Here is a 15,177-nt window from a genome sequence, read left to right on the forward strand (position 1 = left end):
CTGAATGCTATATTCTGTCTTGTATAATAATTGTGGTCATGATCCTCATCTGAGTTAAGAAAATAGTGATTTTTAGGTGGAGGCAAAATTTCTTTATTAAAAAGGGTCTTCATTATTGAAAAGTTTAGTAATGACTTTTTTTTGTGGCCTATATACCAATATTTTACCAAACATGATTCAGGTATCAGTATAAGTATGTGAACCCTGTTGGGTGATGCATGGGATAATTTTGGTAATATGCATACATACACTTAATTTTTTTTAATAGTGATGTATTTATTTTACTTGTATTAGAAAAATATAATTTAGAACACCAAAACTGTGACAGAACATATCTTGTTTGGGACTAGGTTAAATGAGATAATACTGTAGAAATTCATTCTTCACATTGTAAAAATTTCTGACACAGCGCTCAGTGCATTTGTGGCTATTTTAGAATCTTATTAGCAGACTCTCTGCTATAACACTTTGGAAATAAGAATAGAAGAGAGAATACTGATCACTAGCACATACAGTTGATTTTCATTATCTCTGGTAGTTATGTTCCATGGAGTCACCAGGAACACTGGATTAGTAAATACTGACCCATTGCTCTGAGGGGAAAATACAGGCCTGGTTCCTGCAAGCCTCTGAGGATAACATCTTTGTCCACTGATTGATATATAACCTGTGTTATGTGTAAAGAGATCTTATTATAATATATATTGTTGATGCATTAACCTTGAGATCCGGGTTCACAATACTGTAGCTTGTGCCTGAACAAAGCTTATCAAATCCAAGATTTTCTCTCTGAGGCCCGTCATACCTTTGTGCACTTAGGAAACCAGATAGCCCTTCAGCACTGTGACTGGGAGCCCCTGGAAACCACAGATCACCAACAAAAAGCATTTTTAAATGTGAACAGACAGTAAATATACAGCGAAAAGGACCCTTGTTTACAGTTATAAGAGCTGAAATAAGAAAACAGCATCACTTTGTTCAGCCTCAGCTGGTAAAATGTAAGTTGGGTGAGGCAAAAGTTTTTTGCTGGTCTGCACATGTCTGTGAATGACCACAAAAGCACTGTGACTATTGATTTTGGAGTTAGAAATAAATTTTATTGAGTAGATGAATTTATAAATATGGAATCAGCAAATTAATGAGGATCAAATATATTGTCATTTACTGATTTTTTTCCATGCCTATTGCTGGATTCTCTTAAGTGAGAAGAACTTCTGGAGTTATGCAAATTTTCCAGAAATCAGAAAAGGGAATGCATAAAGTTAGGAAAACATTGGCATGCAATGTTTAAAATCTCCATTTCATATTGAGCAAACACCTTTTATCTTTCAGAATTGAGAGAAATTCAAGACTAAATTTTCCAGGAGAATAAATGTAAGATTGGAGTTATTTCTCGTTTTGTGCACATGGAGATAGAATTAAATGTTTTACAGGGTTTTTTTTAAAGATTTTTTTTTTTTAAATTTATTCATGAGAGACACAGAGAGAGAGAGAGGCAGAGACACAGGCAGAGCGAGAAGCAGGCTCCATGCAGGGAGCCTGACGTGGGACTCAGTCCTGGTCTCCAGGATCATGCCCTGGGCTGAAGGTGGGGCTAAACCGCTGAGCCACCCGGGATGCCCCCTTGCCTCTCTTTCTTTATCCTTTGCTTATATTTGTTTATAGCTAACTATGCAGATTGCAGTTAAACAGAATGAACACTAGGTGGCTCCTACAGATCACTTCAGAGCTGTAAGGTACTTGAGAAAAACTAGGTACTTGTTAGATTATTATAGAATAAAATACATAAAGTTATATCCTATTTAGTCCCTCCCTATCCCTCTGGTAGCACCTAGCATATTGCCTACAGTACAGTGTATTTGTAATAGTAAGCACATTTTAGGTATTTATTTAACAGGAAAAAATAATAAGTTATGTGGCATAACACAAGGTCAGGCATATAGCAGAGTATGGCTAAGAATTTGGGCTTTTGAAGTTTCAGATATTAGTTTGCATTTCAGCTCTGTGTACTTTGAAGCAAGTAATTTAATATCTCTTAGCCCAAGCTTCTTCATCTATCAAGTAGGGATAATATTAGTGTATTAGTTATCCATTGCTATTTAACAGATTACCCCACAATTTAGCAGCCAAAGACAGCAAACATTTATTATCTCACACAATTCTGAAAGTCACAAATATGGTTGTGGCTTAGCTAGGTAATTCTCAGGATCCCCCTTGAGCTTGTTTTCTGGGGCTGAGGTCATCTTAAGGCTTCCACCAGGGTTGGAGGATCTTTTTTTCCAGGCTCACTCAACATGGCTGCTGGCAGAAGGCCTCATTCCTCACTACAAAGAACCTTTTTTAGAACTGCCCATGACAGCAGCTGGCTTCCCACAAAGATGATCTTAGAGAAAGTAAGCAATCAGGATGGAAACCTCAATGTCTTTTATAATTTAATATCAGAAGTGACATGCAATTGTTTATGCCACATCCTATCAGTAACACAGACCAATCCTGGAAAAATACTGTAGAGGACTACAGAAAGGTGTGAATACCACGAGACAGGATTCGGGGAGCCATCTTGGAGGCTGGTTATCACAAATAGTGTCCACCGTTTAAGGTTATTAGGATTAGTAAATGACAATGCATATAAAGTAGTCAGCACAGTGCTTACTTAGCATATAGTGAGTGGTGTTCTCTTTAATAATACTCAGAGTATGTAAAAATGCCTTCTGACATGTATTTAAGAGAAATGGAAACTATTCACAGTTACCTAAAAAGACTATGCCCTAGAGAACTAATACCATGTGTCATTATTTCTGCTGGTGGCTAATTTCATGCCTTTTATATTGATTTTGTTGTTGTTGTTAGAGACAGAGTGCGGGGGAGGGACAGAGATTAGAGGGAGAGAGAGAATCTTAAGTAGGCTTCATGCTCAGCATAGAGATTGATGCAGGACTCGATCCCACGACCCTGAGATCATGACCTGAGCCAAAATCAAGAGTTGGATACTTAACTGACTGAGCCACCCAGGTGCCCTATATTGATTTTTTAATAACTATCTATAGAGGCTCATCACCTCTTACCTTGCATCTTCCCACCTCTGTTCATTGTCAGTAAGTATCCTATTTGCAACCTATATTTCCCTAGCACCCTTCCTAATCCTGAGGCACTCAGTTTGGGTTGAATAACAAAAAGATGCAAAATTAGCTTTGAAGAGTTGTCTTAAGAATCGTAATATGTAAACTGGTATTTTTGAATGAATTGTGAGGACTCTAGAATACACTTTGAATTATAGCTCTCATATATTCAGAAAACTTATATTGAGTACCTATTATGTATCTGGTACTATATTATATTAGTACAATGTTAGGGACTTAAGATACAGAGACGCTAGACATCTGCTCTCAAGGAAGTTTACAAACTACTGTAGGAGAAATACAAAAAAGGTAATATAATACTGTGCGATTAGTACAATGCAGACTGCTGTGGGAGTGCAGGGGAGGACTGTACCTACACATGTGGGCTCCGGGAAGGTTTCCTACAAGTCGATATGAAATTGAATCTTAATGGTGGAGCATGTTCCAGTTTGTACAGTTACTTATTGATTTAGAAAATATTTTTTGACTGTTTGCTATGCTCTAAGTATACTCTAAGGACTAGGAATATAAAACCTATTAAGGCCTTATCCATAATGGATTTTTTCTCTAGTAGAAGTAATAAACAAGAGGACACAAACATGCAGTAAATTATTCTAGTTGTAGGATGGGGTACAGGTCACTTGTACCTGCAGAGAGCAATCAAAAAAGACTTCATACATTAGAGGAGGCTTATTTGAAATGGATTCTCCAAGATGAATAGATGTTTGCCATGTAGTAAATGAGGAGAGACCTTGCAGGCTGAATATGCAATGAAACAAGGGGAAAAAGTAAAAAAATAGCAAGACTTAACTAGGGAGATATAAGTACTTAATCAATGAGCTAGAGCTTAGGATGCAATAAGATTGGAGTAGTTAGCAGAAACTAGGTCCTAAAAAGTCCTGGATAATATATGAAATAGTTTTTGAATTTACTCTAACATGATAGGGATCCATTTATATGCCAAACGGAAGATAATGCCAATCTTATTTTATATTTATATCCATGGAAAATTCAGTCTTGAATTTCTGTCAATTCTGAATGTTTTGTGATATTCTCAGATTCATTAAGGGTTGTAAGTAAATGCCTGATATGATCATCTTTGCCTTTTATTTAGCGAGATCATCTAAGGTGTACAGCGTGATGAGTAGATTGGAAAGGATTAAGACTGGAGGCAAGGAGCCTGATTGGACAGGTAACAGGTGTTACAGAAAAGCTGGTGAACCATTATTATGCTACAATGAGGAAATGTAAAAAGGGGGATTGGAAAGACAAGGAGGAGAATGGACAAGACTTGGTTTGAAAATGAGAGGAGCAAAAGAAAGTCCATCCATATGGTTCAATAGATGGAATTTCCATTCACTAAGAAAGAGGGAATATGGAGAAAGGATAGAATTAGGAGGACATAAGGATGAATGGAGTTTTAAGCACATAGAATTTTAGGCACCTTTGGGTTTCATACAAATGGAGAAGTCTATTTTTGTGACAAACCTGAAGCTGCTGCTTGCACTGGCAATTTTGAGTGGATTTAGTCTTCTCTAAAAGTCTTAGTTTCTAAGTCTAAGGTTCCTTTTTCATTGCATAAGTCTCTAGAAGAGTAAAGTTATGGATTTCAAGTTATTATGAATTTGATGTGGATGATATAATAGTTACAAAGAGTGAAGTTACATTATACAGACAAGACTCCCACATTCAATGAGCATACTTTATAGAAGTCACACTATTGTGTTGAGCAAATTTAGCATTGTTACCATGACTGTCAAGGAATTCTTTCCTGATCCTTTATCACTAGGTTAGATACCTGTCATATGTGCTCTCTGTATAGTTCTCTAATGTTGCCTGCCTAATGTTGCTTTTGTTACACTAATCTGTAATCTCACTTGAGGGTAGTAGGGACTTTATCTTGTTTACTGTCCTATCCTGTTGTCAAGCAGTTTGTAGCATCTAGGACATAGTAAATATATGTTAAATGATAGGGTGTTATATGAGTTGAAAGCTACTTTTTGAATGCTTTGGGGAAAAATTTGATTATATACTTTCTGGGTTTTTACATTTAGATCTTTTTGTTTATTTATTTTTAAAGATTTACTTATTCATGAGAGACAGAGAGAGAGGCAGAGACCCAGGCAGAGGGAGAAGGAGGCTTCTCGCAGGGAGCCTGATGCGGGGACTTGATCCCGGATCCTGGGATCATCCCCTGAGCTGAAGGCAGATGCTCAACTGCTGAGCCACCCAGGCGTCCCTACATTTAGATATTTATCAAAATTTATTTCATGTCTTTTTAATTAATTTTTTCTTTATACTTATATATTAACCACATATAATTTCACATAAAACAAAATGTGATTATATCATACATTAAACTATAAACAATTTTTTTGGAGTGTCTTCTGTCTATTCATTTGTCCTCACATTTTCTTCTATTTCATATTATGCCTTACTCCAGCTAACTCATACTAAGATTCTGGCATGTAATCTTCCTGTTTTTGATCATGGACATACTCACATGTATAATATACATGATAGATACATATGATGTGTGTGTGCGCTGTTATTTTACAAGCTGATATCATATAATGCCTACCTGCCTGCATTTGTTTTTGCATAGTAAATCCTGTAGAAATTACACGTCTCTGATTGCATTTAAGTATATATGTCTTCTTATGTTTGTTACCCATTTGGATTTGCTCTTCTGTGAATTACCTTTTAAGTTTTTTCCCCATCTGTTAAGGTTCTAAATTTTTCTTATAATTTTATAAGAACTATTTCTATGTTTTATTTTTATTTATTTTATTTTTAAAATTTCTATATTTTAGATGTTTTCTATCATCTATATTGCAAATATCTTTTTCCAAATTTGAACTGAATTCATTGACATTATTTATAATCTTTCTTTGCCATATACTTAAAAGAATTTTATATAGTTATTTCTTTTATACTTTATGTGTTTTTATGACTTGATTAGGTTTCTCCTAACACAAGTTTATACCTGTAGTCTCTTAGGTTTTCTTGCAAGATCTTCATTATTTAGTATATATTTATATTTAAGTCTATGTGGAATTTACTTTTGCAAATTGTGTCAGGTAAAAGTCCAATATGATTTTCTTCCACAGAAATAGTTGGGCCAGCATCAACTAATATATAAACTGTTTTCCTTCCCACTGAATTAAAATATCAATATTAAAATATTGATATTAAAATATCAATTTGGGGGATCCCTGGGTGGCTCAGCAGTTTAGCACCTCCCTTTGGCCCAGGGCGCAATCCTGGAGTCCCGGGATCGAGTCCCACGTCAGGCTCCTGGCATGGAGCCTGCTTCTCCTTCCTCCTGTGTCTCTGCCTCTCTCTCTCTCTCTCTATGTCTATCATAAATAAATAAATAAATATTTAAAAAAATAAAAAATAAAATATCAATTTGTATACTATTCTCATAGATATAGGAGTATTTTCTGGATTCTTTATTATAAGTATTCTGGATTCTCTATAATCTTACTCATATCAGACTATTGTGTCTTTATGGCACATTCTATTATCTGACAGGGCAAGGTTCCCCTTCAAAAATTTTTTCATACTTTGGTTGGCAGGTTTCAGACATTTATTCCATATAAACTCTAAAACTATTTTTTTTTATTAAAAATTGTCCTAGGGCAGCCTGGGTGGCTAGCGGTTTAGCGCCACCTTCAGCCCAGGGCCTGATCTTGATGACCCGGGATTGAGTCCCACGTAAGGCTCCCTGCATGGAGCCTGCTTCTCCCTCTGCCTGTGTCTCTGCCTCTCTATCTCTCTCTCCCTGAGTCTCTCATGAATAAATAAAATCTTTAAAAAAAATCCTAATTGGAATTGTACTATTAATTAATATTGGAAGAATTAATATTTTTATAGTATGTCTTACTATTCATATCTTGTTTGTTCACATCAATATGTTTTAATAATTCATGTGGATTCTATTCTTTTCTTAATTTTATTTTTAAATTATTTTAAAGTTTTAATCACTGTCCATAAAGGATTATTTTTCCATTTTTAGGTGTGTACTGGAATAATATAGAGAAAAACCAATGATTTTTATATATTTACCTAGTATTCAGTCACATTACTTAATTATCTTAATTCTCATAGAGTTATATTTCCTCACTAGAGTATCTTGGTTTTTCTAGATATGTAACCTTATGATCAGCACAGAATTTTTAATATCTTCTCTTTTAACATTATATTTGCTAATTTTTTTATCTTAATTCATTTGCCAGTCTTAGGAAAATCTTGGAAAAGTGACATATGAATAGAATAGGATATATGAGAGTATAAAGAAGCCAATATATAAGGCCTGGAACAATAGTTAATCTGAAAGATGCATATTATTACCATTATTAACGATATTATGCTAGATAATTAAATGAGAATAAAATAGGTGATAAAAATTTGAGAAATTGTAGAGATTGAATCTGGAAATATAAAAATTAAAACTCAAGGTATATAATTTATTTTATGTAAAACTCACCTAAAAATAGAGATTAACATAAAAGAACAGAGGGTATTTATTTGTTATACCTAAGATATTGTCAATACACTGACTTTTTTTTAAGAGAGGGAGTGGTGGGAGGGAGAATCAAAAATTTTTTAAGGTTTTATTTATTTATTTGAAAGAGAGAGAGGGCACAAGCAGGAGGAGCAGCAGGCAGAGGGAGAGGGAGAAGCAGGCTCTCCACTGAGCAGGGAGCCTGATGTGAGGCTTGATTCCAGGACCTTGGGACCATAACCCAAGCCAAAGGCCAGATGCTTAGCCAACTGAGCTGCCCAGGTGCCCCAGAGAGAGTATCTTAAGTAGGCTCTACACCCAGCATGGAGCCTGACAGAGGGCTCAGTCTCAAAATCCTGACATCATGACCTGAGCCAAAAATTAAGAGGTAGATGCTTAACCAATTGAGCCACGCAAGCACCCCCTACAATGACTTCTTTTTTTAAATACACTGACTTTAAATGGAAAATATTTATGATGTCTTTAAGCTATTTATTTTTATTTTTATTTATTTATGATAGTCACACAAAGAGAGAGAGAGAGAGAGAGGCAGAGACACAGGCAGAGGGAGAAGCAGGCTCCATGCACCGGGAGCCCGACGTGGGACTTGATCCCGGGTCTCCAGGATCGCGCCCTGGGCCAAAGGCAGGCGCTAAACCGCTGCGCCACCCAGGGATCTCTATGATGTCTTTAAAATATTATTTCATTTAAAATGATTTGTTTAGGTATAATGCTTCAGATCTACATCTATTTCTATTGGCTACAGTGAGATATACTATATTTGTATATATACAGTATATACAAATTTTATATACTGTGGTATATATTTAAAAGGTGACCATTAATTAGGAAAAACAAAATTTTCCTAGAAATATTTCAGTAGGAATATAAAATAAATGACTGGGAGTTGGAAAATGAAGATTCTAATTCCTCTGCTTTTTGGATAGTTAACTTCCCTGAGCCTTAACTTTGTCAGTAAACGATAGTTATAAAACTATCTGACCTGCCTACTTTATAGAATGTTTATAATAGTTAAATTAAATGACAACGTATGTGAAAGTGTATGGAGTATAAGGTGCAATATAAATGTACCATGATATTAGATAGATAGCTCTGCTCTTATTGCCTTCTTTTTATTGATTTGATTGAGATGCCATTTGGATGAAAAAAAGAAGAACTTGATCACTTGAAGAAAAATATCTACAGAATAAAGCTAAGCAATACTAACATTTTCTAGCTAGGAAATTGCCCCTTGCTTTCACATTACATTTTAGACATAAAGTTATGTGTTGGCTCTTACTGATAGAAAAAGTAAGGTGAAATCTTAGGAGTTGGAGTTTAGGAGTTGGATTTGGTGTAGACTGCATGAAAGACTTGTTGATTGGAACCTTAGAATAATCCATAGAGTTGTTGGAACATAGGTATTTTTTGCATCCTCTACATGCTTTGGTTTTAATTGTAATGAAGACTTGGTACCAGATTATTTTGGTTAAAGTACATTGCTACTTCTTATTCAGCAATGAGAAATATTGGTAATTTTAGTCAATTACTTGTTCTTTTTCTAAGATAAGTAATTAATTTTAACTTTTTTTTGTTTATATATTTGATAACAGGTGCTGGTTATGAAGATTCATGTGCTAGTCATGGTCCAATGAGTTTGGAAGAATTGGAGTTTCAGCCAAATTCCAACCTTGCTCTTCCCACAACACTTCTGACAGCACAAGAAAACGATGTTAAATTATCAGGAGCAGCTGAACATATTCATCAGGTACCAAATTAATGTACTTTACTTAACAGAGAATGCTAATAATATTGTCTTAGCATGGTGTACTGTCAAGAGCATAGTCTTTGGAGCCATGCTTCCTTTATTTACTAACTCACACCTGGATAACGAATCTTATTAGCTCTTAGGATTCTAGCTGTGACCTTGAATATATAGGCTTTTTCTAAGCCTCGGTATCCTCATCTTTATTTTAAAGATTAAAAATAACATATATAAAGTGCTTGTCACTAGTTAGGTAGCTGTTATTTTTTTTTTATTTATGATAGTCACACAGAGAGAGAGAGAGAGGCAGAGACATAGGCAGAGGGAGAAGCAGGCTCCATGCACCGGGAGCCCAACGTGGGATTCAATCCCGGGTCTCCAGGATCGTGCCCTGGGCCAAAGGCAGGCGCCAAACCACTGCGCCACCCAGGGATCCCTGTTATTATTTATACTTTGGATCACCATGCAATATTGGGCTCAGTAAATTGTGCATAGTGGGTACTCAAGAATTATTTATTATATTAAAATTTGTAAAGGTTGTTAACATGGATAAGAAATTTCATACTGAGTTAGGCCAATGGCCCATGTGATCTTGTATACTGAAAAAAATAGATTAATTACTCTTCAATGTGTAAAGAAATGTTCATATTATTCAAAACAGTTTTGTATCTGTGTAATAGCAATGGATTTCTCATGGTAGATTAATTTATTCCCTAAGTGTTTATTGCATGGAATTGTATAGCATTGTATGGTGTTGGTACTACTGGTTGCAACCTCAGGAGTTTCCTGGGTAAAGTTCAAAACTGGCTTCCTATGCATGGAGAGCAAGAGGAGACCAAATAAAGACACAGACCACTTCAGATTGGTGGTGGCAGGTTTAATAAGCAAGGGAACTTACTTAGGAGACTTGTCTTAGGCAGCTGTAAGACAAGTAGATCTCTGTACCCACCCACCAGAATAAAAATTTATATGGAAGCCTTAATTTGGTTTAGTCAGGTATTAAGTCTAGAAGGTCTCATAACACCTTACTCTCTTAAGACTATGTCCTTAAAACTACTTCTAGTATGGAAATAGTAGGTGGAACGTACATTCCAAAGACAGGGAGAGAGCAAGGAGCCTCTGATTGCCTGAGTTCAGCTTGTGGATCAACCAGTCATTGATAAGAATCCAAAGATAGCTTTTTAAATTCCTGTTAAAGTATATCCGATAGCTGTTTTCAGAACTCATTCATAATTAGGCCCATAAGGCAGGAAAAGGAAGAAAGAAAATGGCTTCACAATTTGTGATGTGTGATTGTAAAAGAATGTGTGACTGTGGTCAATTTCAAGTTTATTTTAAGTTATAGGTAAGGAAGAGAGGGGATGGGGCTTATGGTGGAATATACATTTCTTGAAAGGCAAAGGAGGGTAACAATACCTACTCATGCTTGTGAGAATTAAATGATATTACTAAATATAAAAGCTCTTTGAAAATTGCAGTGCATTATGCAGATTTTCATTTTATGTAAAAGTGGTTATGTGGGAGAGCTTACAAGCAAATTAAGTTTTTATCCTGTCTAAATCCATCATGTATATGTATCTAGAATAGTTTGATTTATAAGGAGCTCTGAATTCTCTAGTGAAAATAGACAGAAATGATTTGAATATTTGAAATCTGTATATTACCCAAATCTTCTAAAGATTTTATTTCCAATATCTTTTCTTTTTTTTTTTTTTTCCAATATCTTTTCATTAGTAATATGTACTCTATCACGCATTTAGCAATTAGAAGATATGTATTCAAATTTTAGAAACATCTAAATTTTATTGCTCAAAAATCTTTAAAGTAACTTAAAAAGCAATGACTTATGTCTTAAATTCTTTAGTACCAACAAAAACATGACCAAGAACATAAGCAAGTTGAACATAAGCCAGCACAAAGTCGTTTAATACGTGTAAGAAATAAATCTGATACTTCGTTTTCACAGCAACAAGGTAAGATTTGTTTTCTTGTAATGTAATAGTTTGATTCTTGTCCTGATATTGAATAAGTATAAATGAGAATATTTTTATATACATCTTATTCTTGTCTGTAGGTATTTTGTTTTTTCTTAGTCTACTGGGATAAAGAATTTGGTATCATATTTGACTGTATGTGTGTTCTTTTTACCAATAAACACTATTTCTAATGGATTTTTTAAACTCTTAGGTAGTGTTTTTCCTTTATTGTTATTTTTAAATTTTATTTAAATTTAATTAACATATAACGTATTATTGGTTTCAGAGGTAGAGGTCAGTGATTCATCAGTCTAATACAACACCCAGTGCACATTACATCATGTGCCTTCCTTAATGTTCATCACATAGTGTTTTTCCTTTAATCTTACCTTTTGGTTCTTGTATAATTAAATGCCCTTTTATCTACTGATAGGTCTGTATCTGTGTCCTAATTGTCTGTTTTAAATTATAATAGAATAAAGGCAGGAGCTATGGCTATAAAGGTGCTTTGTAAAGGCTATTTAGTGTGGGTAAAGTTAACCAATAAGCACAATGTAAAAAAAACCAAAGGACTCTCATATTAAATTCTATTAATATGAATGACCTTTTCTATACTGTTGTTTGATTATCAAAGTTGTGTGGTTGAACTTCATCTCTACAATAAGCATCCCAACATTTTGATGTTGCCTTTTGTTTCTGAAAGACTGTTGGCTTTGTGCTTTATTTACTTTCTTGCTTCTTAGTCATTTAAATTTAATATAACCTAAATTATGAAATTTGGCAGTAGAAATTAAGGTATCTTCTGTTTTAAAACTTTATTTCCACAATCTAGGAAAAAGTGTTAGGAATGTTTTGGGCAGTAGAATGTTTTTCTTTGCTTTTATAATTGTGATTTTTATCTCATTTATTGAATGCCAATATAATTGCTAATGTAACTCTGCATTTAGTTTTATAGGGAAGACCTAAATGAGGAATTACTCAAGATAATTATTAAAATTATGGCATGTAATGTTTAGGTTTTTACTTTTCTGTTTTCTGTTCCTCTCTTGCTCTAACTTCTTAGAACTTTGCTGTCCTGACCACCTTTTCAACCCACCTATAATACAGTAGTGTTAATATTGTATTTTAGAATCCCATGGAAACTTACCTGTAAAATTCTTATAGTATTTAAAAATTAATCATGACACTATATAGATATGATCAAATGAATATTTCTGAGATAATATCAGGACTGCTTGATGTCCTTCTACTGAGTACTGTTACCATTTTATAGTCAAAGACTATATTTAAGTTGGGTTTAAAAATTGTAATTTCTTAAAATTATTAATAATTTTTTTCTTTTGGGAGGATATTATATGTAATAAAATGGTCATTTTTCTCAGCTGATAGGAAAATTTATTTGGTAAGATTTTAAAGTTATCTCTTTAGGAGAGTGACATTGTTTTCGGTTCCACATATATGAATGTCTGGCCACAAGATGGCAATAGTTAAATTCTTGTTGACTTACAACAAAATGTCATTAAGTACAATGTCATTAAATAGTATCTAATTAACATATAATAAGTCAATAGAAATCATAAGAAGAATAAAAGAAACCAAGGTGTTGGCCAGTTAAAGGAAGTTTTATTTAGAAAGAGTTTAGAACAGTTGGACTTAATATATATTTTTTAATTTAACTTAATATGTAATACAAAAGTTCGGAGAGCAGACCTATATCAGCTTTGACTGAGACAAATAAATACTCAGTGAGTTATAAATAGAACATTTTAAAATAGAAGCCAAGTGTTTCACTCTATAATTGATACATATCTCCATACTGAATATTTTTTGAATGAATATGATTGCGTTGGCAAATATAGTCAGTTATGACTTTTTTCCCATAAATTTTGTGGGCTTTATTTTTTTTCTCTGATGAAACTCTACGACATTGCCAAATGTTTCAGAGAATAGGAGAGTTAGAGTGCCAAAATAATCCTTGAGGGCTCTCAGGACTTTGGGTGACCTTGAAGGAATTCAATCCTATCTCTTATATAGAGACCTTGAAGATATGAAGGAAATTCACCTTATCACAAGGGAATCAAAACCACATCTTTTTTTGAGAGACAAATACTTCTAAGAATACTTGAACCCCAAATTATGACTGTTATAGGGGAAAGTATCATGTATTTCACTTTGAAATGTGTAGTAGTTTAATATTTATATATAAAGAATCAAGCAGTTCACTAACAGTAACAGTTCTTTCAATGACCAAGATTTGGTAGGACATGGGTCCTAGCACTGTGCTTCCAAGAAATATGTAAAATCCTTGTTTTTTCTTCCCCTTTGATTATGACTTTCAGGTTTTAATATAAAAGAGAGAAACTGAATTGATCTGACAGATGACTATCTTTGGAATATAAGAGTGAAACTCTTTCATTTGGTATTGAATTCATTGGATATATTTTTGACCACATGATACCACTTATCTGATTCTATGTCCTGATTAATGGTTTTATAGTGAAAACAACCATTTAAGTGATTTTAATGAGTCATTTTATTTTTTTTCCTTTTTACTGTACAAGTTAACTTTTACTGTATCTTCTACTGTGCAAGTTAACTTTCTTTCATATTAATGAGACTAGTTTTAAATCCACTTGTTTGTTATAAACCAGGAACAATTAAATTCTATGAAGTAATGTATTAAAATAGTTCCTTTTATTTTTTAATTTTTTATATTCTATCAGTATCTTTTTTTAAAATTTGAATATAGTTGACACACAGTGTTACATTAGTTTCCTGGGTACAACATAGTGATTTGACAAGTTTATACATTGATGCTGTGCTCATCACAGGGGTAGCTGCTATCTATCATCATACAACATTGTTACAGTATCACTGATTATATTCCTTATGTTGTACTTTTTGTTCCTGTGACTTATTCATTCCATAACTGGAAGCCTGTATCTTCCACTTCCCTTCACTTGTTTTACCTATCTCCTCCAGGCCCTTCCCTCTAGCAACCATCAGTTTATTCTCTGTATTTATAGGTTTGATTCTGCTTTTGGTTTGTTTATTCATTTGTTTTATTTTTTTTAGCTTACACATAAGATTGAAATCATATGGTATTTGTCTTTCTCAATCTGACTTACTTCACTTAGCATAATACCCTTTAGGTCCATCCATGTTGTTTCAGATAGCACAACCTTACCTCTTTTTATGACTGTGTAATATTCCTGTGGGATATGTGTGTGTGTGTGTGTGTGTGTGTGTGTGTGTGTGCGTGCGTGCATGCATGCCTGCATGCATGCATATCACATCTTCCAATCCACTTTAAGTTGCTTCCATGTCTTGGCTACTGTAAATAATGCTGCAATAAACATAGATGTGTATATATCTTTTTGAATTAGTATTTTCATTTTCTTTGGGTAAAGTATCCAGTAGTGGAATTGTTGGATCATATGGTATTTCTGTTTTTAATTTTTGGGGGATCTCTGTATTTTCCACAGTGGCTGAACCAATACACATTCCCACCAACCGTGTACAGGGGTCCCTTTTTTTCCACATCCTTGCCAACATTTATTATTTCTTCTCTTTTTTATTTTAGCAATTCTGACAGATGTGAAGTTGTATCTCACTATGATTTTGATTTGTATTTCCCTGGTGATTTGTGATGTTGAACATCTTTTCATATTTCTGTTGACCACTTATATGTCTTTTTTAGAAAAATGTCATTTAGGTCCTCTGCCCATTTTTAAATCAGATTTTTTTTTAGAGTTGAATTACAGAAGTTCTTTATATATTTTAGATATTAATCTCTTATTAGATATA

General features: G+C 33.9%; 1 protein-coding gene across 5 annotated transcripts in view; it reads left to right on the plus strand.

Annotated features, from left to right (window-relative positions):
- Positions 1-15,177, plus strand: part of KIAA0586 (KIAA0586 ortholog) — a 109,454-nt gene that overhangs the window by 63,115 nt on the left and 31,162 nt on the right. For all 5 annotated transcript variants that reach the window (XM_026000602.2, XM_026000604.2, XM_072761653.1 and 2 more), the window contains exons 28-29: positions 9,243-9,397; positions 11,259-11,367. In XM_026000602.2, the coding sequence (XP_025856387.1) occupies positions 9,243-9,397; positions 11,259-11,367 (264 nt within the window). The remainder of the gene's footprint in view (positions 1-9,242; positions 9,398-11,258; positions 11,368-15,177) is intronic.

The sequence above is a fragment of the Vulpes vulpes genome, chromosome 6 (genome assembly GCF_048418805.1).
Source record: "Vulpes vulpes isolate BD-2025 chromosome 6, VulVul3, whole genome shotgun sequence".
NCBI classification, from domain to species: Eukaryota; Metazoa; Chordata; class Mammalia; order Carnivora; family Canidae; genus Vulpes; species Vulpes vulpes.